This window comes from Petaurus breviceps, unplaced genomic scaffold, assembly GCF_028583685.1.
Source record: "Petaurus breviceps papuanus isolate PSGF00001 unplaced genomic scaffold, PetGlider_PUasm1.0 90784, whole genome shotgun sequence".
Classification (NCBI taxonomy): domain Eukaryota; kingdom Metazoa; phylum Chordata; class Mammalia; order Diprotodontia; family Petauridae; genus Petaurus; species Petaurus breviceps.
In genome coordinates, this window is record NW_027187345.1 from 11,714,559 (window position 1) to 11,742,418 (window position 27,860).

At 34.3% G+C, this 27,860-nt stretch overlaps 1 protein-coding gene across 4 annotated transcripts in view; it reads right to left on the reverse strand.

Moving 5' to 3' along the window:
- Nucleotides 1–27,860, reverse strand: part of STXBP5 (syntaxin binding protein 5) — a 202,417-nt gene that overhangs the window by 8,524 nt on the left and 166,033 nt on the right. For all 4 annotated transcript variants that reach the window (XM_069069727.1, XM_069069725.1, XM_069069724.1 and 1 more), the window contains 4 exons: nucleotides 22,776–22,826; nucleotides 17,380–17,619; nucleotides 13,809–14,172; nucleotides 10,651–10,816 (listed from right to left, as the gene is read on the reverse strand). In XM_069069727.1, coding sequence (XP_068925828.1) covers nucleotides 10,651–10,816; nucleotides 13,809–14,172; nucleotides 17,380–17,619; nucleotides 22,776–22,826 — 821 coding nt within the window. The remainder of the gene's footprint in view (nucleotides 1–10,650; nucleotides 10,817–13,808; nucleotides 14,173–17,379; nucleotides 17,620–22,775; nucleotides 22,827–27,860) is intronic.

The window sequence follows — 27,860 nt, forward strand, 5'->3', positions numbered from 1 at the left end:
ACACACACACACACACACACACACACACACACACACACACACACACAAACTGGCCGTGTAACCTTGGGCAAGTTTCTTAACCCCAACTGCTTTAAAAAAAAAAAGTATTTGCTGCTGACTTCTCCTTCTCCCAATCTGCCCTCCCTTCTATCATTCCCACTCCCCTCTTATTCCCTTCCCCTCTACTTTTCTGTAGGGTAAGATACCCAATTGAGTGTGTATGTTATTCCCTCCTTAAGCCAAATTCAATGACAATAAGGTTGACTCATTCCCTTTCACCTCCCTGCTCTTCCCCTTCATTGTAATAGCTTTCTCTTGCTTCCTTTATGTGAAATAATTCATCCTATTCTATCTCTCCCTTTCTCCTTCAAATATATTCCTCAATTTTATTTTTTAGTTATCATCCCTCCCTATTCAACTCACTCTGTGCATTCTGCTTATATAAACATATGTATTTTCTCTTCAACTACCCTAATACTGAGAATAGTCTCATGAGTTACAAATATCATCTTTCCATGCAGGAATGTGAACAGCTCAACTTTAATAATCCCTTATGATTTCTCTTTCCTGTTTACCTTTTCATGCTTCTCTTGATTCTTATATTTTACAGTCAAATTTTTTGTTCAGCTCTGGTCTTTTCATCAAAAATGCTTGAAAGTCCTCTATTTCATTGAATGTCCATTTCCCCCCTGAAGTATTATACTCAGTTTTTCTGGGCAGGGAATTCTTGGTTTTAATCCTAGCTCCTTTGACCTCTGGAATATCATATTCCGAGTCCACCAATCCCTTAATGTAGAAGCTGCTAGATCTTGTGTTATCTTGATCATGTTTCCACAATACTTGAATTGTTTCTTCCTGGCCACTTGTAATATTTTCTCCTTGACCTGGGAACTCTGAAATTTGGCTACAATATTCCTAGTAGTTTTCTTTTTGGGATTTTTTTCAAGAGGTGATCAATGGATTTTTTTCAATTTTTATTTTACCCTCTGGTACTAGACTATCAGGGCAGTTTTTCTTACTAATTTCTTGAAAGATGACGTCTAGGCTCTTTTTTTGATCATGGCTTTCAGGTAGCTCAATAATTTTAAAATGATCCCTTCTGGATATGTTTCCCAGGTCAATGGTTTTTCCAATAAGATATTTCACATTGTCCTCTATTTTTTCATTCTTTTGGTTCTGTTTTATAATATCTTGATTTCTCATAAAGTCATTAGCTTTCATTTGCTCCATTCGAATTGTTAAGGAATTATTTTCTTCAGTGAGATTTTGTACCTCCTTTTCCATTTGACCAATTCTGCTTTTTAAGGCATTCTTTTCCTCACTGTTTTTTTTTTTTTACCTCTTTTGCCATTTGGGTTAGTCTATTTTTTAAGGTGTTATTTTCTTCAGTAATTTTCTGGGCGTCCTTTAGCATGCTGTTGACTCATTTTTCATGACTTTCCTGCATCTTCCTCTACTTCCCTTACTTGATTTTCAAAATCCTTTTTGAGCTCCTCCATGGCCTGCAACCAATTCATGTTTTTATTGTCAGTTTTGGTTGCAGGAGTTTTGACTTTGTTGTCTTCTGGTTATATGTTTTGATCTCTGTCATCACCAAAGTAAGATTCTATGGTCTGTTTTTTTTTCCCCCTCTGCTCATTTTCCCAGCCAGTTACTTGACTTTTGAGCTCTTTGCCAAGATAGGACTCTGGTTCCAGAGTGAAGAGTGCTTTGTCCTAAATTTCTGGAGTTTTGCACAGCTGTTGTCTGAACTATTTCTAGGCAACTGTAAATGTCCAGTTCTTCTAAGGTGATATGATCAAAGGAGAGGTGTTTATTCCTCTTCTGGCCTGTGCTCTGGTCTATGAGTTACCACAAGCACTCTTTTCTGCCTCGGAACTGTGAGGAGTACTCCCTTTCCACAGTCACCACAAACTCTGCCACACCAGCACTCCTCCTCACCCCAGAACTGTCACCCAACACTGAGACCCATATCCAAGAAAGGCAAAGCAAGAGAATCTTGCCTCAGCACCAGCAAAGAGATCCCTGCAATTGCCCTGTGATCAGCTGCTTGATATCCCCACCATCTGTGTGTCTGGCGCTCTAGAAGCAGCTGCCATTGCTGCTGCCACTGACACTAATAAAGTAATTTTAAAAATCTTGTTCAAAAAGGAAATAAAATTTTCCAATAAATATGGATAATTATAGTTAGTTTAAATTACAAACAAAATACAAACATTGTATTTATACTGTATGAAAGGTGACTTGATGTAATGGAGAAGACCATTAGGAATTAAATGTCTGAGCCTTGGTCATACCATAGAGGATCATTAATTTGGGAGTTTTAGAGAACATTACTGGTTTTAGGTATGGAATGGAATACATGACTTCTGAGGTAATTTCCAAGTGTGAACTTCTAGAACTTTATGATAGTTTACTCTCTGATACTGAGAAATAACTTCATCTCTAAACTACACATTTTTTTTTATATGCCAAATGAGACTTCCAGCTCTGAGTTTTTATGACTCCACTGCTTATTCACCTGATACGTGGCCTTTGACATCTAATATACTAGAAATTCAATCCTTTTTTCAGAGTGCAAAAATTCCTAATTAATTATCCTAATTAATAATTCCTAATTATCATTCATAATAAAAATTAGCCCCAGGTAACATTAGGAAATAAAAAAAGGAACTTACAAGTACAAATAGGAGCCTACCTTAAGAGTATAATGAAAAAAAGAGTTGTAAAATGCCATGTATTTTTCTCAGCAATATCAAAGGAGTATCAGTATCTCACTACTAGAAGCATGGTGTATTTACATACCAATGTTTTAACATTCCTCTGTTAATAGAAGAGAGTAAGTCTATAATTTTGCTTGCTTTGGGAACCGGGCAGGAGGGTCAACAGGGAATAAAACTGACCTCCCAGTGTCAACTACAATACGTGAAGATCTTTCTGAAGTGTCAATTGAGTTGAACGTGCATAAGTCGAGAATGCAAGTTGAGGAAGGCAAAAACAGTTACAGAAACCTTGACTGAAAACAACAGCATATTCCAACCTTTATAATCAGCTTCAAGTGTCAGGAAGCAGATCAAGCTCTCCTTTCTTTTTCATTTTCTTAAGTTTGAATTTGTGGTTATCAGATTTCCAATAAGACATGGTAAATAAAGAATGAAAAGGCTTTCCAAATGTTATAACTTCACCAAGACAATAATAATACTGCTAAATGAATACGTTGCTGCCAGTTTCTAAAATCAAAATTTAAATATATAGTAGATTATAATAAAGTACAATTCATTTAAAGATTATGCAGTCTTCTCCAAGTACTATAAATGAGTAATAACAAAAAGATTTATCATCTTGTTTAAACTGCTACAGCTCAAATTAAAATGCAATCTTTCCATTTTTGATTTTTAGTTTTGCAAAAGTCTTTTTTTCAGAATAATTTCAGGTATGTTAAATTGATGTATGCCTCAATGAGAGGTCCAAGGACTTATATTACACTATATTACCTTTGCTCTTCCCACTAGAATGTTGGAAATGCTTTAAGGGCAAAACAAAACTTGTAGTACTTAAGACTACAGAAACAAAAAAATATATATATTTTACTCACATAGCATGGGTAAAAAATAAAAGTGGGTAACCCTCCTATAGAATCTCAGAGATGGAATTAAACATGGGGATAGATCATCTCATCCGACTATTTATCTGACAAATAAATTCACTGTTCAGTATCTCTGACAAGTGATCATCTAGGCTTTGATCGAACCCCTAAACTACTAGACAGCTTATTCTATTTTCAGAAAACTTTTGTTAGAATTTCTATTTGAAATTGAGCCAGGATTTGTTTTTAGTGCAACTAGTCCTATGAAGTCAAGGAAATTATAACTAATTTGTTTTTTATGGTATTCTTTCATATATTTCATGAGAGCTACCATTTCTTCCATATCTCTGCCAATAAACCATCTTCTTCAGGCTAGATATACCCTTCCTCATATACATGCTTTTGAGTTCCCTGCTGATCCTAGTTGCCATCCCCTGGGTATACTCCAGATTGTCAAGAACTATCTTTAAAAAGAATAGCAAGAATCAAACATGGTATTACAGATGTGGTCTGACAGATGTAAGGCAGAGTAGACCAAGTACCTTACACTTCTTATTCTTTATACCACTTATGGCCTAAATTCACATTAGCTTTTGGGATAGCCACTTCACCACTGTTGACTTACATTTAATTTTTATAGTCCAATAAAATCTCTAAACTCTTTTTCATATTGAATCATAGATTTAGAGCAGTAAGGGACCTTTGAAGCCATCTGAAGGCAACCCTTCCATTTTATGAGATGAACAAACTGAAGCGCAGAGAGGTGGTGATTTGACCAAGTGCCATTGCCAGGATTACTTTGATTCATTTTCAGTGCTTTTTTCACTAAACAAAGATGCCTCTCTAGTTAGATATAACACATCTTATACTATACCAGGCCTGCACAACCTGTGGCTTGCAGGCACACCAAATATAGAGGATACTTTCCTCTACATTTTTTGTGAGCCATCCAAAATCCTTTGGTGAGATGCAGGTTGTACAGGCCTATAATATAATATAGTTAAAAAAAAAACATTAGTGAAGGACTTGACATTTTTCCCTATTTATTTTAATCTTAGATTCAGCCTACTGAGCCAGTCCATTTTGGATTTATTAAGGAAAAGCAGTGTGATAGTATAGGTAGAGTAGCTAACTTGGAATCAGGAAGATGTGCCTTGTCACTGACTACCTATTTGATTATGGAGAATTTACTTAATCTTCCTCTGAGCCTCAGTTTCCTCATCTATAAATTGGGATTAACATTTGTAGTACCTACAGGATTGTAGTTCATCTGAAACAAGAATTATCAAGTCTTTTACAAATCTTAAAATACTACATAAAATGTCAGGTATCATTTTTATTTTGATCCAGTTGTCCAACAAATGAGTAAGTTATACCTTTCAGCTTTACTTCATTTGAAAATTTGATAGTCGACAACCGATTTCATTCTGGTACTGTGAACAAAAACGCTGAACTGGTCAAAGCCAAAGACTGAGCTCACGTAAATCTATTTCTATATTTCCTCAGTTTTAATGAGTCAGAAATCTGGCCATCACACTCTCTCCTCTTTTTACTGCTTACACCAGTGTTTGGAGTGTTCAGACAAGGAAAGCTTTAGTAATGATCAAACTTCCCAGAAAAATATATCCAATTAGCTTCCTAGTTTGTTGATTCTACCTCCATAACATTTCTTATATTTGACCCCTTTTCCATATTCATGATTAAAACTCATAATTTTTTTTGCCTGGACTACTGCAACAGAATATGAATTGGTCTCCCTTCCTTAAGTCTTTCTTCTCTTCAATCCAAACTCCACACAGCTGAAAAGGTGACATTCCTAAAACACATATCTGATTATATCATTTCCCTAATCAATAAACTCCAGTGGCTCCCTATTATTCCCAGGATCAAACGCAAACACTCCTATTCAGGCTTATCACACATTATTCACCTTTATACACTGATGGTCTATCCAAAGTGGTCTTGCTTTTCTTGATGGAAGACATTATGTTTCCTGTGTCTGTGCCTTTGCAAAGGCTGTCCTACATGCCTGGGATGTACTCCTAAATTCCTTAAAATTCCTAATCCTTCAAAACTCAGCTAAAATGCCAACTCCTACATGAGAAGCTTCCTGGTCTAGCTGTTTGTGAATTATTTACATTATTCATATGTAGTTTATGAGTATTTTGTATACACTTAAACGTATACATACATCATCTACAACAGAATGTAACTTCTTGGGGAAAAGGACAATTTTATTTTTATCCAGCACCATTCATGGAATATAAGATGCCCTTAATAAATGATTTTTTTTTAAAGCAATTGGGGTTAAGTAACTTGCTCAAGCTTACACGGCCAGTTATTTCTGGGTGTGGTGCTAAGTGTCTGAGCCTGGATTCGATCCCCAGGTCATCCCGACACTGGAGCTGGTGCTGTTACTCGCTGTGCTACCTGGCCGCCCCAATAAATGATTTTTGATTCTTCCCTCTTAGACACTCCTTATTGTCAAAGTTTGCTGATACTAATTGCACAACATCTTTGGCATTTGTCTTCTCTATACCCATGTAGTTGCCTTCCTATTCTGCTTTAATCACTTCTCTCTTAGACTACTGTAATAGATTCATAGAAAATTGGTGCCTCTTTTCTCCAAATCATTCTCTACCCAATTCCCAAAATATGCCTCGTGAGGTATGGATCTGAACATGTCATTTCCCATATCAAAATCTTTTAGTAACTTAACTCCTTATTGCCTCATATAAAATACAAACTCTTCATTCTGGTATTTAAGACCATCTGTAACACACCTTTTCAGCTTTATTTCACTCTGCTTTCTTTTTATGCAATCTACATTTTAGTCTAACTGTTCTAATGAGCATTCTTCAGTCTTGGAATTCCATTCCTAGCTCTTCATTTTTACATGCTTTCCTTCATGTCTAGAATAATTTTTAAAATTTATTTGTTCATTCATTCATTTACATATGTATGTATGTATGTATGTTTTCTGTCTCTCAGTTCTCTTATCTCTCCTTCAAGGCTCATCTCAGGTAATAAGTGTTCTGTGAAACCTCTAGAGCCCTAGTTGTTAATGATCTCTCCTCTCTTTAACTGTCCTATATTTACTTATATATGTACATGTTGTATCCCTCAGCAGAATGTGAGTTCCTATTTTATTTGTCTTTATAACTATTGATTAGTGCCTTCCAAAAGTGTATTTTTCATATTTATTTTGTTGAAATGAATTGATGGGAGTATTATAATTCTAGCTAAATCTAAAGCTAACCTACATCACTATTGGAGTAGGTAATGAAATCTAATGATATCAGAGTATATTTTCTGCTAGAATGTGGTCCACTAAGCTTTCCTAAGTTTTGAATTTATTATAGTATAAACACTCTAAAATATTTCATGACATAATGATAATTAGAAATGGCTTACTTTTTCACTAAAGCTTTCTAATGATTATAGATTTTATAGTTCTTTACTTCAACTCTCTTATATGAGCAGAACAAGAAGCTTACAAGGTTAAAGACTGGAACTCATGAAGCATTCCATGTATGTGCTTTAAGAAGTATACAATCCTTTTCTCTCCTCTTCGTTCTATGTGTATATAGATATAGATATACACAAAACTATACACTTATTAGATTTAAAAATTAAGACTGAGAGGACAAAAATAACAAGTCTGAATTCTTTAAAAGTATGTACTGACTGGGGCGGCTAGGTTGCACAGTGAATAGAGCACCAGTCCTGCTGTCAGGAAGACCTGAGTTCAAATCCAACCTCAGATACTTAACATGTACTAGCCATGTGACCTTGAGCAAGTCACTTAACCCCAATTGCCCTACCTTCCCCCCTCCAAAAAAAAAAGTATGCACTGACTTAAAATAAGGGCCAAGAGGAAAGTCAGTAACAAGGAAAACTTAACATGGACCAGTGCTGTCTTCCTATGAAGCATTAAAAATATAAATTAGTCAACTGATCAACAAGAATTTATGAAGCACCAGTGCCAGGCACTGTGCTAAGTGCTGGGGATACAAAGAAAGGTTAAAAAAAACAATTCCTGCTCTCAAAAGGCACATAGTCTAATGGAGGAGACAACATGTAAACAACTATGTACAAACAAGTTATAAACAGGATAAATTGAAAATAATATCAGAAGAAAGGCACTAAGATTAACGAATACTGAGAAAGAATTCTAAGAAGAGGGTACTTTAAGTGATACTTGAAAGAAGCTGAGAAGCAGAGATGCTCAAGGGCCAGTGAAAATGGAAGATCTGAATGTCATGTTCAAGGAGTAACAAAGAGTCCAGTGTCACTGAATTTCAGAATATGCAGAGAAGAGTAAGGTATAAAAAGACTGAAAAGGAAAGAAGAGGACAAGTGAGGAAGAGCTTTAAAAGCCAAACAGAGGGTTTCCTATTTGATACTGCAGATTATTAGGGAGCCACTGGAGTTGATTAAATGGGAGGATGGGTATTTGTTTGTGACATAATCAGGCCAGTGCTTAAGAAAGATGCATTTTACAGATGAATGGAGAATGAACTGGACTTGGGGAGAAACTTGTATAAATAAGATAAACCAGCAAGCAATAGCAATAATCCAGGTATGAGGTGATAAGGGCTTGTACAGGGTGGTAGTAGTGGCAGATAATAGATAAATTATTATTCTAGCACAACTAAAAGCTAGAGATGTTTGTATTTTGTATGAAGACATTTTGGGGATGGGAGAAGGATAGCTTATGATAATATTTTTCCAAAAAACTGAGTTTATTGATATTCACACATCAATATCACTTTCACCTGAATAATTCTAATGATTCTAGAGATACTTTTTGAGATCTTTTTGATAATGCAAAATTGCTAAAATGTTTGGACCAAAGTTGAATTGTAAACAAAGTATCAATTATAACAGATTAACCTTGTTCCAAAATTCCCTTATGCTTGCATATAAGACTTGGGATAGAAATGTTCTCCTTTCATTCAATATCCTAGTAGAAAAAAAAAGTAATTTTTGTATAGTTAGGTTTGACTTGTTCTTTACTAAGTTCATGTTAAATGAATAAATTAAAAGAATGGTATAGATTACTATAAAAATTTATGAGCAGAGCTAAATAAAGCCATCATTATGTTTACATTTCAAAGAACGACATGTTTCATTCATTAATGTATATATGGCCATTCCATTTAAAAAATGAAAGAAGTGAAGGTTTTTTTATTTCTAAAGATCAAATATTTAAGAAAAAAATAGTACACAAACCTTTTAGAGAAAAATAAGTAGTTTGAAAAGGAGTGTCTACAGAAGTTTATCTTTTTGGGAATGTTGTGTAAAGGCCACATTTTTGTATGGACTAAGTTAAAAATATAGGCCATTATTTGTGCTCAATTCAACAAAGCCCATTAAAGTACCCATTATGTATATGCATCGAGCTAAGTATTGTGGATGACTAAAATGAATAAATAGCAGTTGAACATGCTAATAAACTATTAAGGAAAATTAAACATGTAGTCAAATAATTATAATATAACATATAATGTAATAATAGCAGACTTAAGTGCTGTAAGACAAGAACAAAGGATCTGCTAAAAGGAGAAAGGTAAGAGGATGAAATTAGAGAAAGATTTCATGATCAGATGGCATTTGAGTTAGACTAGGAATGATTTCTTTTTTTTTTCTTTTTGGAGGGCAGTTGGGGTGACTTGCCCAAAGTCACACGGCTAGTAAGTGTGTCAAGTGTCTGAGACCGCATTTGAACTCAGGTCCTCCTGACTCCAGGGCCAGTGCTCTATTCACTGCACCACCTAGCCACCCTGAAAATGTTAATCATTCTTTTTTTTTTTTAAGCAATCGGGGTTAAGTAACTTGCTCAAGGTTATACGGCCAGTTATTTCTGGGTGTGGTGCTTAGTGTCTGAGCCCAGGATTCGATCTCCAGGTCATCCCAACACTGGAGCCGGTGCTCTTGCTCACTGAGCCACCTGGCCGCCCCTAAGAATGATTTCTTTTTTAATTATTGTTTTAGTGAATATTAAAACTGTTACCAGAGGACTATCACATGTGAATTTTTCTCAGAAAAAGACAAATGGTATCCATGAAAAATCTTTATCCATTAAAATACAATCTAAGCTATCCATAATTAGTAGACTGTGAATTTTTCCTCTTATATTTAGTAATGTATGCTATAGAACTTTGGGATGTTAGGACAGATATAACTTATTTTAAGAAAAACTTGAATTTATAAAATAGATGATTTAGGGGTATCTATATTACATCAAAAGGTTGAAATTGGTCCTAGTGTTTTTCTTAATACAAAGTACCATCCAAATTTCCATTTTTTAAAAATATTTACACATATTTCAAGAACACATCTATTTTGCAAAATGATAACAAATGGCAGCGTTTCTAATAGTGACAGTACAGTAATCACTTGGGAGGAGTGGTAGGAGTCAAAGCTCCTCAGACAAAGAGTTATGCATATTTTCATATAAATCAGCCAAAGTATTTAGAGAATATCTCTTTCCTTTTTTCCTTCTAAAATGCTTGTATGTATATGTATATACACATCTCTACAGATAAACTCAAATATCCATCTACAAAGATCTAAAACATATTTAGAATTCTCTCCAAGCTACACAATTACTTTTTCAAATAATACTTAATTTTTCCCCAGTGTTATATCCTATATTGGTGTTGACAATATAATATTTCCTAATTCTTTAACTAGAAGGAAAAATAGATATATTAGAAATAATAGCTTACTTATTTATGGGCTATTAGATAAACCATGTAGACTAAGACATCTCATTTTGGAGATAAGGAAAATGAGATCTAATGAGCTGAAGTGACTTGTCTAACAACAAATAGGTATTGAATGGTAGGGGTACAATATGAACCCAGACTCTGATTCTAGCACTCATTCCACTATGAAACTACTTGTACAATACTCCATAGCATATGCACTGCATACATGTCTGACTAGAAGAGGCTTTAAACTTGATCATGCAGAGTCATCAAACAAGTCACCACAATGAATGCATCTCCAGAGGACAAATCACCTTTGGAGAAACCAATAGTATTTTTGTCACTTACCTGGAGATTCTCACAAGTTTCTTGACTGTAGGTGAGTCTCTGAATTTCCGTAGGTGACACAAGATACAATGCTTGTCCATTGTTAGTGAAGCAGAAAGTTCTTGCTATCCTCATGTTGGTAAGTGGTAGGTAATACACATCCAATAGTGGCCTTAAACTTGGCAAACTTGAGAAAAGAATTAAAACTATCAATAACAAATAAGGACAGACTTTCGTCTTCAAAAAATTAGCTTTTTAGCTTATATTTATAATATCTTTTTATTATTATCAACTGGAACATTACTGGGGGAATCAGAGATTAATTAATTGATAGGCATTTTACTTAGGTATCACCAAGAAACTCTGATCTCTAGACAGAATTGGTTTCTGGATGGTAGTCCGGAGTCTGTAGAGATTTCAACTATAGATGTAACTGGTATTAAAGCAAAATTCTTCTATGTAATAAATATCAAATGCATTCCTTAAGATTCTATTCTTGAAAGAGGAACAGAGTTTTAATTGCTTAACAAGAAGTTATAATTACTACAGTAGTTTGCAATAACATCATTAGTACAGTTGCTAGACTATTTAACTTCTATGTAGGTTAGACAATAAGTGAATCTGATGGATAATTTAAAGGTGCCCCACCCCCACCTAAATTTTTTCCCTCCTAGAAAATGGAAGCTTAGGGCAAGAACGGTTTCTTGTTTGTGTATTTGTCAGCTTCTGGCAGAACATCTGCTATAAATACTTTCTGAAATGGATTGAAGATATTAACTACTGACATAGAAGATAATTCTGTTTTTAAAAATAGTACCTTATGTATTCTGATATAATTCATATATGTCATATAACATTTATTAAACCATATTGTTAATATTCTTAAAATACTGCAAAACTTCCCAGCTTGTGGTACTTTGAATGATTTTCCTTTGTAAATCACAAGTTATTTGATATTTGGTGTTTTATGTGTGTTACACACACACACACACACACACACACACACACACAATGCAAAGTAATTTCTGGCAGAGGGGTGGGCTGGCCAAATATCAGGACAGGCCTAGTACAAGGAGTGACAAAATAAACATTTCAGGAAGGTAAGCATTCAAATATGTGGAGGTCAGGAAGGAATGTATTCCTTCAAAGGCATGGAAATTGGAGAGAGAACAACATATATGAAGAATAAGTAATCCAATCAGACTGGGATGTAGAATGTACTGAGCACAGTAATATGAAATAAGCCTGGAAAGCTTGAGAGTGCCAGATTGCAAAGGACTTCAAATGCCACAGTTTCTTTTTTATTTTGGTGGGGAGAGCACTTAAGCTTTCAAGTGTTATATAAATGTCGGTGATTATTGCTCATAAGCCATCTTGCTCCCTGCTTGGTAATCTTTCTTTTCTATGCTTTTCTTTACATTTCCTTTTTTTCTAACCCTGACCTTCTCATACTTCTGACAAACCCTGGCTTTCTTTTTCCCTTGTTCCACCATTATATTAAAATTACATTAAAGTATGCAAGCTAAAAGGAAGGTGAGAGAACACTAATTCTAAGTACTAATTCATTATTAGAAGTGGTACTTTTTAATTAAGGAAGAAAAGTGCTTATGGCTTTTTTAATGAGTAAAAGATGAGTATGTTTTATAACTTATTTAGGTTTCAATTACCTTGAAAAATTTTATTAGGCTTAATACTTACTTGAGAAAGTCTGAAAAGTGAATTTAATTATTTAGAGGCCAGCAGTCACATAAAAACTAAATGAATATCAATACTATACTTATAGAGTCACTGTGGTATAGTAAATACAGTGCTGGCCTTTGAAGTCAGTCAAATCTCACATCTTGACCCCACTTGTATAACCCTGGAAGAGTTACTTAGCCTTTATGTGTCTCAGGTAGTTCCCTCAGATGTAGTTACTAAGGCACAAAATCATATCTCTTATGCCACAGAAACAACATAGTTACTTAATAGGTCTGTAGAAATATGACAGAATGTAAAGCATTATTGTTAACCATTAGAAACAACAGTGGTCATTATCATACCATATATTTCTATTTATTCTCTAGAATACTTAAGATATAGAAAGACAGTGAAACATACTTTAGAAAATATACTTAAGTTATGGGCTGCTCAATTTCTTTATATGTAAATTTGAGATTAACATTTGCACTATGTACCTTATGAAGCTGATTTTTTGAAAAAAGTGCTTTATAAAACCTAGACTGCTATATAAATGTGAATTATTTCACAAACTTTGTTCTTCAAAGTAATGAAAAAAGAAAATACTATCTAGTATCTACAAATACATAAAGGGATTAAATCATGCTGTGTGTCATTATCTGGGGCCTATATATTTGTTTGACAGAAATGAAGATAAAAGCATTTCCTTATTTAAATATATAAAACAATAAACCCATCGAGCCAAAAAAAACCCTCATCCTTAAATAGAATACTGTTGTTGTTTGTCCTTCATTTTTTAAGAGGACCTGACATCAGCAGGTGGTGCAATGACATGCAAGTAAAGTAGATTTATGTGAGGGAGGGCTGTGCAAAGTAACGAGCCTCACTTTTTCCTGTGAAGCCATCTGCGTCCAGTGGGAAGATACAGATCAGGACAACTGGAGATGGCCCCCAGAAAGAGGAGGTAAGTAGGCTTTAGTGGAAAGATGCTTAGCTTGGGATACATGGATTTAAATCTGCCAATAAAATCCAAGTTAAGTCTAACAAATAGATAGAAGTATTGGACTTGAGTTGAGGAGGAAAGTCATGAATTACATATATAAATTTAGTAGTCTTCTACATAAGGGAAGGGGAAGGAACAAGCATTTATTCAGGCCCTAGATGCGGCTTTTTTTTTTTTTAAAGCAATTGGGGTTAAGTAACTTGCCCAAGGTTACACAGCCAGTTTTTATGTGTGGGTGTTAAGTATCTGAGGCTGGAACCGATCCTGGGTTCTTCCAACTTCGGGGCCAGCGCTCTTACTCACTGCGCCACTTAGCTGCCCCTGGATGCAGCTTTTTTTAAGCTACTGTCTTTAACAGGTTTCACTTTGACTGAGGAAACACTCATTCAGTGATTAATTAATTAAACAGAATGCTGAAAGGTCATGGAAGGAAGACATTTTTTTTCCTCTCACAAAAAAAAAAAATCCCTGTAAAATAATCCTAAATTTCGCTTACCTAAAAGTCATAATATGTCCATTGGCACAGAAACATGCAAGGCAAATACTACTGCTCAATGCCACTATATCTCCACGAAGAACAAAGGAGGTGTCTGTTATATTTTGCTTATAAGCACAGTTCTGGGTTGGCAGTGAGATCACTTTTGCTTGCTTTTCAGAACAAATCACTGCATATTGGTTTTCATTGATTTCCTGAGAGGAAGAGGGAGATACAGAGACAGGTCGCCGTTTTTTCAATTTTTCATCTTTTTCTTCAGGCACATTATATTCTCTCCAAGGTTCATATGCTGGTGGCACTAAACATCCAGTAGCATCTAAAAATGCCATTCTTAGGATTCCCCCTTTTAATCTCAATATGGTACCTAGGAAAAAGAAATTTGTCAAATAAAGTTGAATACATTTCAACATTAATAAATTTCCCAGTCTGAAATAATTTCCCCCAACTTATTATCCATAAAAAATTGAATTCAAATTTCAGATTCTAAAGTAGTTGAATAGGAAAGAGAATTTCCTCAAGGGAAATCCTTAGAGAAATATTAATAACAAATCTCATAATCTAATTAGAAATTATTTATTCTGTAAACTCAATTAGATTACTATTAAGTGATTTCCATGCCATTAAATTGGCATTACTGGTTGAAGTGTCCTAGAACCATTTCTTCATCAATATCCAGTTTATATCACAGGATACTATGCTTATATTAGAGGAAGAAGATGACTGGGGAGTTAATGGCTATAATCTTCTATCATCTAATGTCCAAATAAGTTATTTCTATTTTTTTTTAGCTATTTGAATAAAAAGATATACATAGAAGGCATTACTTCAGCCAGTTTAGTAATGAGGCTTCTTTATTTCATATAACTTTTTTTCCTAAGAAATTGTGAATTTTTTTTACTTCTTTTCATTTAGAAAAAAACATGCCACAATAATTTTGGCAATGTCCTTAAATTTGCCTGAAAATATATGTGGAATTAATTTAGTATTCCAGTCCTATCTTTCAAAAAGATACCTGTCTTCTTTTCTTCCAATTTTTATTCATTATTTTCTGAAGTTCATAGTGGTTTTACCAATCAAATGAAATTATTTGAGCAGCTTGGTTAACATTAAGTGGAATATATTAATTTTGAAATCACATATACTATAGCAATATTTAATTCTTAGTGTATTCTAAAGTTAAACTTCTTTCTAGACTAATTAGTCATATTCTTCACTATTTTAAAGACTCATTCTTTTATACATTTGCATTATAACATGAAAGGTAAAAGTATTTCTGGTAATTTTATAGATAAGATTTAATAAATGATGGCAGAGTATATGCATGAGCTCTGGATAGCTAGACTTCCTAGTACATAATTCCAAATAATAATTTAATTTAAAAGACTTATCTTGTGATTAATTAGAAACTCATATGCCAATACACAACTTAGAATAGTGAAGGTAAATGCTGGCTTTTACTAGCAAAATTTAGAGTAGACATGTAGGCAATAGTAAGCCCTGCAAAACCGCTCCAAATCATCTTGTATAATACTATTGTTGATCTTACTACAGGATTATCAGTTACAATATGGTCCAATTAAATTGACCCCCCACAGATCACATTATAGAGGTTTCCAAAGCACAAATAATGTTTATTGTTTTGACAAAGAAAAATTAAGCAATTTAAAATATAATTTTTACATACGTTTAAATGCAAAAAATAAAGGTGCCTCCCATTTATTTTCTCTACTCAAACTACTACCATCTTACTTTAGAACCTCATCATCTTTTGATAGATTATTCTAACTGCCTCCTACCTCAAGTTTCTCATATTCCAATCTATTCTACACATGGGTGATAAAGCAGTTTTCATTAATGGGAAAATATGATCATTTAACTCTACTTTTCAGTCAACTCTAGTGGCTTCATTTTGCTTCTAAAATAAATATAAATTCCTCTGTTAACTTTTAAAACCTTATGCAACTTGGAACTAACCTATATGTCCAACTTCCCTGGACATTATAGTTCCTCCTACACATTTCAATTCAGTCAAATTGACCTTCTCTCTTTTTTTTTTTACAGATGACACTGTATCTCTCATTTCTTTATCTCTGCATTGACCATCCTCCCATGCCCAGAACATAATCCATCCCTAACTCCATTTCATATAGGTCCTTTCTTCCTTTAAAACACAGTTCAAAGCATCACTTTCTGCATAGTCTTTCCACATTCTCTCTGCTAGTGCTCTCCTTCCCAAACTGTCTTTTACTTGCAGCTAGGTGGCACTGCAGATAAGAGTACTGGGCTTGGAATCAGTCAGATCAGATTTCAAATCTGGCCTCTGACACTTACTAGCTGTGTGACCCTGGGAAAGACATTTAACCCTGTTTGCTTCAGTTTCCTCATCTGTAAAATGAGCTGGAGAAGGAAATGGCAAGCCATTCCAGTATCTCTGCTGAGAAAACTGCAAATGGGGTCAAAAAGAGTCAGACACAACTGAAAAATGGCTGAACAATAACAACAAATATATTTGCACTTACTTACTTTGTATTTATTTTACATGCATGTATATATTATATGTATGTATTTATATATTTAATTGTTGTCTCTTCCACCAGAATAGGGAGAGTAGAGAGTGTTTCATTCTTTGAATATACTCAGTGCTTAACAATATCTGGTACATAATAAATATTTATTGATGGATTGAAAAAAAAGCTGTTAGCTTCTAGAGGGCAGTACCAAGTCTTCGACTTCTTTAATGTCCTTCAGAGAGTCTAGCACTATGCTGATCAAATACTTAAACTGAAAAAAAAATGCATTAAAGTATTTTAAATAAAACTGAAATGCATTAAACAAAATTGAATTAAAAGAAGACCAATTTGTAACTAACACACTAAAAGTATAACTTAATACAAACTCTAAGCTATTTGTAGTGTTTTAAAACTATTCCAAAGGAAATTTTGAAGGGTCAACATTTATGATTGAAGTGAAGCATACTAATAATTAATACTTATGCAATACAGAATAACTAGGTTAAAATAAATACTCTCAATGTTATGGACTTAATTGTCTCCATGTCCACTAGGGTCCAGTGTTTACATAGTTTAACCTCATTTTCAATATATAAAGACAATGATTTATATATGATTTTTTGTATTTTACATTTTTTGGTAACAAACACTTTGAGTTATATTTTCCTCATATTCTAAGGGGGAAAATATCTTTTAAGACTTTACATGCATAAAAAGCAAACTTAGAATGGTCAGAAATGAAGCTTATATTTTGCCTGTTATTTGTACTTTTGCTTTGAAAAGCAGAACTTATTACTATATTATTCTGTCCTAAAACATTTACTGTGTCATTTCCACCCAATAATAATTTTAGTTAACATTCATTTAAAAAAAATGTTTCTAAGCTCCATTCTCAAGTCCTGTGCCATGTATAGAAAAAAACAACCTTACTAAATTCATCAATTCTTGGGTTCAGTTGATTATGCAAATAACAACAACAACAATAATAATAATAAAAAGCCTTCTCTTTAAATACAATATTGGACACCTGTATGGGTTTTACATTCATCAGAAATACTTACCACTTGGAGATACAATTACTGGCTGAAGGAGTCTTTGTTCTCCACATGGAGGAATGTTCAGTGCAATGACAAACACTGTACCTAAAGTAGTCCCAACCCATAAACATGGGGAAGGTGAAGAATCGGTTTTTCGTGTATAAGTTTCACAGAAATGAAGAGCTGAAATTGCTTCTCGGGATTCTTTGTCAATACTGGTTACACTTGAACTCCTTGACCGACTGAAGGAATTGTCTTTTATATCTGAAACCATAAATGGGTTCAATATAAATGGGTCAAGTAAGATAATGGCAGATATTTTTACATGAACTCATTCCTTAAGATTAATTGCCTTACAATTAAAAATTAGTCTACCTACATGATTTAATGGTTTTCAATTATTTTGATTATTTATACAGTAGGTTAAAATATCCACTTGGTACAATTGGGTATCTTTGTTTGGGTAAACTGTTCTAGTTCCCTAATAAATATGTACATACTCAGAAGGGTAAACTGTCCTTCTAGTTACCTCATATTTCCAATCCAATCTGAGGAGCTGTTCTCAGTGCTTTGCTTTCTAATCCCACCTCTATAGCCAATCAAACTGTTAAGTCTTGATGAGTCTATGTCTGCAAAATCCATTTCTATCTTCTTCATTATTCACCTGGCCTATTATGATAGCCTCCTCTTGTTGGTCTCATTTCCGTGTCTGTGCCTTTGTACTGTCTATCTTCCATGCCATGAATACTTTTTCTCCTCATCTCTGTTTCTTGCTGCTATCCATGAGGAGAAGACTTTTCTGATCTTCCAAATATTAATGCTCCCTTGCCCTCAAAATTACTTGAATTTCTTTGAAAATATTTTGTATTTATCCCTATGTATACTACATATAATTTTATAGCTGGAATGAAGCTCAATATCCATCTAGTTCAAATTAATCTCCATTAAAATTTTTGAGTTCCTATTATTTCACTCTAGGAGACTATAAAAGCTTAAAGGCATAAATCAATTTTCTTTTTTGTCTTTGTATCTCCAACACCCAGAATGGTATTTATTAATAATAGGTATTATAAATTATAAATCAACAAATATTTACTAAGTATATACTATTTTCAATGTGATCAGAGATAGGCAAAAATAAATTTAAAAAACAGTCCCTGTCACTTAGGAACATAGTTCTAGAAGCTTTCCCTGAGGTACCCCACTAAAACTATTCTTTCCTTCTTTTGAGATTTTTTTTAAATGCAGTCTTAGTATATATATACTCTGTATTATAATTATTTTATACTTGTCTTATCTTCTATTTAAATTTTAGAAAGGAAATATAATAATTTTAGAACACAAAGTGGACAATCAAATCCTAATAGCTTCTATTTACCATGTATGACAGACTAATTCATAAATCTAATTATACATGCTTTACTGGAGACACTTTTCAGGGCTGGAATATATACTTCTTATTATGTTACAGAAAAGAAAAAATTAAAAGACATCTTTTTATGCTTCATATTTTAAAGTCTTCCATTCCTATTTTGATGTCTTTGTTGTGTAAAAATGACGTGAAGGCAATGCCAGTGGAGCACAAGCTTTGGAAGATCCTATACTACCAGAAAAATTTCAAGTATGGTGCAGACAAGAGACTCTCTACTGTCAAAGCACCAGCCCAATTGTGTATAAAGAGGCTTACCGGTAGCTCAGGTCACTTAGTGGTATAGCAATCTATGAAAAAGTGGAAAATGCAAATGGACCTTTGGGTCTATAGCCTCTTTTTATTTCTGCTGTGACAGAATATCATAAAAGCATGCCCTTTCAAAAAATCATTGATAAATAATAACTTAATTGTTAATACACGAAATGAACACATAAAAATAAAAACATTTACTGAGTACTTGTTAAGTGCAGAACGCTGAGAGAATGAACAGAAAAGTAAGACTTGCTCTTGAGGAGCTCACACTCTAATAGAGATGACACATATGGTAGGTTTTAGGTGGCAGATGGATGGAAAGGCCTAGTGGTCCTTAGGATGCAGTGGTAAAGCAGACACCTGGCAATGTGTTTTTGATGGATGAAAGGAATTTGGTAGTGAGGCCTTTCTCTTCTGGGTCTTCAATAATTGTCTTTATTCCCCTATCTTTCCTTCTTCCTAACTTCCCTAACACTGCTTAGGACACAAACATCCTCCTAGTTACCTAGCCTCACAACCTAGGTGTCATCCTCAACTCCTCACTCTCCTCTCCATATCCAGTCTGTTGACAACTTCTGTATATTTTATCTACAAAACATCTATCATATATGTCCCATTATCTCCTCTGACATAGCCACCACCCTAGTGCAGACCTTCATCATCTTATGCTTACATTATTGCAAAAGGCTGCTAGTTGATCTCTCAGCCAAAACTGATATTAAAAACACAAGTCTGACTGCTCCCTATTACTTCTAGTATCAAATATAAAATCTTCCGTTTTGGCTTTTAAACAGGTCTCTAGCCCTTCCTACCTTTCCAGTCTTCTTACACTTTACTCCCCTAACTCTGATCTAGTGACACTGGGCTCCTTGTTCTTCTTCCTCAATAACAGCACTGCATCTGCCAGTTGCAAGCATTTTTACCATCTGTCCACCATGCCTACTTTGCTCTCTCCACAAATCCACCTCTCTAGACTTCTCAGCTTTCTTCAACTTTCAGTGGAATTCTACAAGAATTCTTTCTCAGTTCTTCTTAATCTTAGTGTTTACCCTTGCAGACAACTCTGAATTTAATTTACACATACACACACTCATTCATTCATTCATCTATCTCTTCCTTTGTCTCACTCATCCTAAACTTATTATTTTCTCTTACTGTGAGCTCTAATCCTTTCAACTCAATACTTTCCAGGCATTACCCTGAATTCATTTTCCACCCTTCCCAACCTTTATCCTATAGTCAACAATTTAACATCAAATTATTCTACAAGAGATCACCACATCTTCAGTCACACAACAGACTAAAAGGTTCAGAAAATACAAGATCATTGAGTATAAAAAGGCATTCAATTCAGTCTACCAAAACACTGGTTTAAAGGTTCTCCTACAACAGAGTATTCCTCATGGGTACATTAAAATCCTAAAAAATTCCTTGATAGGTGCATAAGTGATAACTTTGACCAAAGACTGTCTGATTGCCTATATGAAATTTCCTGTACTCCTGTTTGCAGTTGATACTGTGTTGGTCCCATCAATCTCTGGAACACTGCAAAAACTCTTAAGGATCTCATAATCCTTCAAAAGAGTTTGGCATAACTACTTATAAAGGAAAAACCAAGGCTATGGAGAATGCCTATTAACTAGATTACATACAAAGCTTTCAGGGAAGTTCATAGAGATGGTTCCTCATAATATCTCAGATATCTCAGATAGCTGTAGAAGCCAGTCAGTGAACTGAATAGCAATAAGAGAGTACTTGGGCAATACACAGCTCTTTCAAATATTAAAGTTTCTTCCTAAAACAAGAAACCACTTTTTAAAGAGACATTTTTCCAGTAATACTCTGTGGCTGCAAATAATGGAATACCACAGTTTTGGAGCAATAAAAAATTTGTAAATTTACAATATGCATAAGCAAATTGCAGATTATTTATGGAACAACAAAATTTATGCAAAAAACAGCATCAAAGTTAATCAAAAGTATGCATTCCTGAATAGGAAGTTGGTCAATCATCTAGCTAAAGTCGAGCTAAAGATCCACAGACTGTATATTGCTTAGGTACCCACATAATGTCAAGATTTATAAAGGAAGACCGATAACCAGCTTGGTGATCACTCCTTAGAGGTTTTACAGGAAGACATGGACAAGAGTAGCAGAGGATAAGAAAACACAGTTAGGTTATATTACTACTGAAGTAAATTCCCACATTGATGAGATCTCAAGATACATCAAAGCATTATTTTTAAATAATCTGTGGTTTATTATGACAACACATTCTATTGGATGAGTCTATAATATAATACTATTCACTCTAAAATATATTAGTCAAGGGACTCTAAGCATTTACAAAGGGAAAGAGTAATTTATTTTTAAAAGGTAGCATGACTTCAGTGAGAGTAAGGGTACACCAAACTAATCTTGTTTTTTGGGAATGGTTATTAAATTATTTCAAGAGAATTCCAGGGAGTTGGATTTCAGCAAATCAAAGTTACTTTTGCCAACTTTTTGGACAAAATAGAGAGATGGTGCTCTCTTTATCAGGTTGGCAGGCTCCTGTTTAGCTTTTTAAAGCCCTTGAAAATCCTGTTTAAATCATTTTTTCCAGGATCATTTGACTCTTCTCCTGCCCTTGGCAATCCAGCTAAATAAATGGTCTTTCTTCTCTCCCTACTGCTCACATATATGTCATGCCATTTCCTGTTTCCATGCCTTTGCCCGAGTTCCCCCCCCCCCATGCCTGGAATGCACTCCTTCCTTACCTCTACTTCACAGAATCCCTCTCTTCCCTCAAGACATAGCTCAAATGAGACCTTCTATATGAAGTGCTTCCTGAGCCTTTCAAGTGCTAGTGTGCTCTTTCTCAAACCACCTTGTATTTAACTACATATATATTTGTATTTATCCTTTTTAGATTTGCTCTCTATCTACTTGTATATGAACTTCTTGTTGTCCCCATTAGAAAGTAAATTCCTTTTAAGTAGAAATAATTTCATTCATTTTATTTGTATCTCCAGTGATCAGAACAGGGCCTGCCTAGAACAGAGTAGGTGCTTAACATATGGTTGTTGATTGATTGTATGATGGTTAAGCAAAATAGACTTAGAACTGAACAAATGGCCAGACCCAAAATGCTGCCTTTAATTGATCAAGGTGATTGATTTGGAACATGCCTAGGACAATACTTTGGGAATCTGTTTTGGTTCCTTACTGGCTAACATTTTTATCAATAATATTGGCAAAGCACAGATGGCATGTTCAAATTCCCAGATGACATAAAATTCAGAGGGATAGCTTACATATTAAAAGAAAAATTCAGGACCTAAAAATATCTCAATAGACTCAAGGATTAGGCTAAAATATATGAAGATACCATTTTATGGGGACAAATGTAAAGTACTACATTTAGGTTAAAAAATAGTAATAAGTGCAAAAGTACAGAATGAAGGAAGCACAGCTAGACAATTAAGCATACGAAAAGGACTTCAGTCCTATATATTTTCATTTATGATAAAAATAACTTGTCACCTCTGAAATTTGAATCATAGAGTAGAAAAGATTGATCAGGGAATTCTGAAAATTTGAGGTTTTCAGTCAGACCTCCAACAACAGACACATATACCTGCTACTGAGAAAACTTTAGGATAAGCCATTTACAAGAAGTACTTTCAAAATTATTTTAATACCTTCCAATTATGGAAGATTTTAAATACTATAGGTTTAATTTATTTTTACTTACCTAAATCAGGCTTTAGCTCTGTAGGTAAACTTAACTTTCTTGACATCTTGGCTGTAAAATAAAATGTGACTTTAAATTTAGAAATATTTATTAATTCAGATATATACATATCTGAACATGAATATGTTCACATGAATATGTATATATAATTTTAAAAGACCCATTATTTCATCTTTAAAATTAATCAAGGCTAATTCTTTTCACTCACTCTCAATGTCATAACCACTGGACCTTTCCTTTATAAGTATATTGTTTTATAAGTTAACATATTTCTTATTTTATACATGAAAAGCAGTATTTTAGAACATTATAATCCTATACTCATATCCAATAAACAGTATTATCATGAGAATTGGTAAAATTATTAATTTCTTTATATAATAAAGATATTATTTGTTGCTAAGGAACATGGTTCTTAAAACTATCAGATTATCACATGCAGATCTCACTTTTGAGCTTCCTAGAAGTTAACACCTACTTAATTGCTCATTTTTACTAATATCTTTGACAAGGTACTCTTACCTTGCTTCCAGCTAGCCACCTAGAAATTATTTTAATCATTAATTTCTAATTACCCCTTTAACATCACAGGTTTTTTTCCTCATCCTTATTTGTTTGTTTCCCTCCCCCTCAGTGACATGTTAAAACGTTTTAACATTTTAAAAAAAGTTTTTGAGCTCCAAATTCTATCCCTCGCCCTTCCTCTTCCCCTCCCTTAGACAGTAAGCAATCAGATATAGGTTATACATGTATAATCATGCAAAACTAAAAACATTTACAGCAAGGTTTTAATTGGAGGAAAATGGCAGTTTTACTCAGGTTAATGCTTCATCCCAGGATGGATAGAGTCAAGGGAGGGAAAGGAAGGTAAAACTTGGAAACTTTTCAGTTTCTCTCAAATCTTCATAGTGTCTCTTCATTATATTTGAAATGAATTCCCAGAACACAGGATACTCTCATTCTGATGTATATACACAATATCCCAAAGCCAAATCAAAATGAATCTTTTGATGAGCCACCATTTGAGATGATCCATGCTTCTAACACCATTTTCAGGGAGGAAAGTTAAGAACAACTAACATTTATTTAGCACTTAGTCTGCAAATGCTTTACATCCATTATCTTACTGGAACCTCACCAGTACTGTGGGTGCTGGGGACATTAAGTATTGTCTCCATCATCCACAGATGATGGAAATGAGACTCAGATTGGTTAAGTATGTGCTAATGGCTACATGACTAATAAGTGACAGAGGCAGAATTTGAAATTAGCCCTTCTCCTAAGTCCCAACTCTTATATTCCATCCACTATGCATAACTCCCTTTATCATAAAAAAAGCTAATTACACAGTAATACTCAAATAATGCAATTAAAAAACATGAACATTTTCATCTTTACACTTACTCAATTCTAGTCTAGTAGAGAAACCTGTACATATTTTATTCTCTTTTTATCCAGCTATATTTGTTACCAATTGTGATTTCAAATTAGGGATAGTTGAAATAATGTCTAAGATTAGCTGTACATGCAATAAAAATAATGCTTTCTAGTAGAAATTTGGGGAATTTTTTTTTCCGTTGTTAACACACTAATGAATCCCTCAGGAATAAACTTAAGAACCTTTAAAAATAAAATCTGCTGTACCTCCTCTTAAAGGCTATCATGTATGCAAAATGTATGGTAATTAAGAAGATGCTTTCTATATCTAAAGGAATGAGTTTAAATTAACATTAGGATAATGGTATTTAGGTAGGTTTTGGGAAGAGAAGAGATAGTATGGTGTAGGTAAAAAACAAAAAGCAAAAAAACAAACAAACAAAAAAAAAAAACTAGCCTTGGAATCAGGAAGACCTGAATTCAATTTCTAACTCTGGAATACATTGGCTGTGTGACCCTGGGCAAATCATTTAATATCTTTTATGATCTGGGCAACTCTCTAAGGTTATAAGTTGAAGAGATGATGTAATTATACCTTGGTAGATGGAGTTTCTTCATTGAAGGACTTCCTGATAACAATTAAAAGGGAGAATCACTATCCCTATCCCGAAGAATGAAAATAAAGTATTAATTTCAAAATTTAGCAAAACTCACATTCCTTTACAAGAAATGGTGAAATTTAGGATTCACTCTGGTACTATTTGCCTCTATATTTTTCATAAACAGCATGATTACAATTGTATATGTGTAACTCATCCCCTTTTGTTTTTCAAGAGTCCAATAATAATAATAATGATAACACCATATATTTACATAGCTACTCATATGCTAAGTTCATTTCCAGTTATATCATAGCAATTTATAAATTTTCTATAGCAGATTTAACATTTACACATCACTTTTACATGTCTTCTCTTCCTGGATCCCCAAAGCAACCCCACAAGATATTTATGCAGGGCAGATTACCACCAATCTAAAGAAGAATCTGAGGCTCAGAGATATGTGATTTAAATAAGATCACACAGTTAATAAATGACAGCAGTGAGACTAGACTCCAGGCTCTCTGACTTTGTCTAGTGCTCTCTACATTATATTGCCTGGCTGTTCACAGAATCTAAGAGCTAGAAGGGCTTTCAAAGGCCATTTAGTCCAATCTAATTCAAGAATTTCCTTTTTTGACATCCACAAGTGGTCATCCAACCACTGTTTGCAAACTTCTTTTTGTCTTTTTAGAGGGCAATTGGGTTTAAGTAACTTGCCCAAGGTTAAATGGCTAGTTTTTTGTGTGTGTGTGGGTGTTAAGTGTCTGAGGCTGGAACCGAACTCGGGTCCTCCTGACTCCGGGGCCGCCACTTTACTCAGTGTGCCACCTAGCCACCCCTGTTTGCAAACTTCTAATGAGAAGGAATTGAGGCAGGCCAATGCTATTCAGGACTCTGTTCTATGTGGAAAAGTATGTTCATCTATATATATGTATACACACACATATATACATATTTCACATATATAATATACATATATAAAATTTCTGTTCATAGCAAATCTTCAAATACTTAAAGACAGTTATCATCACCTGTAGGCAGGGTGAACATGCCAAGTTCCTTTATGAGATCCTCAAATTGAAAATTCTCTTGTTCAGGATGTATTCCAACTTGTTTAAGTAGTTCCTAATATCTGATACCTACCACTGAACTCAGTGTTCTAGATATGGCCTGACCTGGCAAGAATAGAACAGAACTATTTTCCTCTCTCTTTCTTGACACTATGACACACTTAATTAAGTCTAGCACTAGTGTTTTTGGCCACATAGCAAGGAAGGAACAAGATTTAAAGCTCCTTAACTTACATAGCTCTCTAGTAACATACAAAATGCTTGAATACATGCATCATTCAAAAATACTAAGCATTCACTATGTGTCAAACACTATGCTAAAAATTGAGAAGACAAATAGAAAAAGAAGATAGCCCTCACTCTCAAAGTGTACATACTCTTATTAAGACAATGACATGTAAAAGAGTTCAACTTTAAGGCAGGTGGAAAAACTCAGGAGTCCTTAGGATGTATCAAGGTGCCTGTCCTATAGGAGTAACCATCTACCATTAGGGGGAGGTAAACATAAGGACCAGAGTAGAAAAAGTTTGGGTTACTTCTAGTGGTGATAGAAAGTGGGAAGAAGGGTCTTTGCTGGTGGGGGAACATTATCAAGAAGATCCAGGCTGAGTTCTGGGGCAGGAGAAGAAAAAAGTGGTCCTGTTTGGTAGCAGGTATGGATGGAGCCTCCTAGGTACCCTCAATGGGTCTTGTGTATCTAGCGGCAGGTATAATGGGCTTTTGCTTGATGCCTGGGTACTCTAGCCACCCTCAAAGGGTCTGGGAAGAAAGGGAAATGAAAGTTTAAAAAAAAGTTTAATGGTGCTTAGAAATTCTAAGAAATTACTAGGCAATGGAAATATTCTAATTCTCAGTTTACTTTAAAAAAAAGTAAACAACACAACTACATATAACAATATAAATAATTTTAGTAACTTTATATGAGGCCAGCTTTCATGTCCCAAATACCAAAATTAAGTCTATGATAAGTAAAAAAAAATCTTTCCAGTGAAGTGGGAGGATAAAAGAGACATTTATTTGGTTTCCCTTCAATTCAACTGCTATAATCACAAAGAGTAAAGGACAAGCTAACAGAGATGAGGTATTAATACATTAAAACAAAGTATCAAAATGTATCTCCTAATCCCACCTCCCCTATTTATGAAATATGAAAACATTTTTCCTGACTAAATTGAAAAGGGATCTTGACATCAGCTGGTTGAAGACTGGAAATAGCCCTGTGACCTTTAAAAAGCTAAGTTCTGGAAGAAGTTGGGGGTAATTGGGGCATAGTACAGAAAAAGGACAAGTTTGTGGCCATGCAGAATTGGGGGGATGAGGAAGGGAGAAAGAAGATTTCTCTTCTACTTTGCCCTTCCCTCCCATCAGTCATGGAATCTTGCAGAGGAACTAGGTCCACTAGGAGATACTGAATCCACGAGGTAGAAGAGCTACAGAAACAGAGTAGGTAGTAGCTTTAATGGACGTGATCATTGGCAGCAAAGAGAACTAACTATGGATTAAAGTGAGAACTAGCTCTGGCAGTTGAGGAACAAATACAGGGAATCCAGGTGAGAAAGCCTCCCAAAAGTCATGCTGAACCAAGAAAGCACAAGGGCAGGAACATCAGGACCCATGCTCTGGAATATTGGAGGTCTGAATTATCTTGTCTATGTGTACTCACTACCAGTGTACTTTAAAATTGTGCCCATTCTTCCCACAAAAACTTTCCCAGATATTTTGTAGCTACTATTCTTACTATGTCATTTAAAAACTTTCCCAGATGTTTTGTAGCTACTATTCTTACTATGTCATTTTAGTAAATGCCCTTGCTCTGAACTATGGCTACTGGATTATTATTAAAGGTAAGCTTTAATAGTGGGACTTAGGTGATTTTTCTTTTTTTTGTTTTAGAAGGAAAAACTATAGTTTTAGGAATAAAGATATAAAGAGTATCCATTTGACCCAAGATAGTGGGCTCTACTTTGGGGACCAAACCTGTAAACACGAGTAGTTAAGAGACATAGAGAAGACAAAGTGCTACCTGAAATTATCTA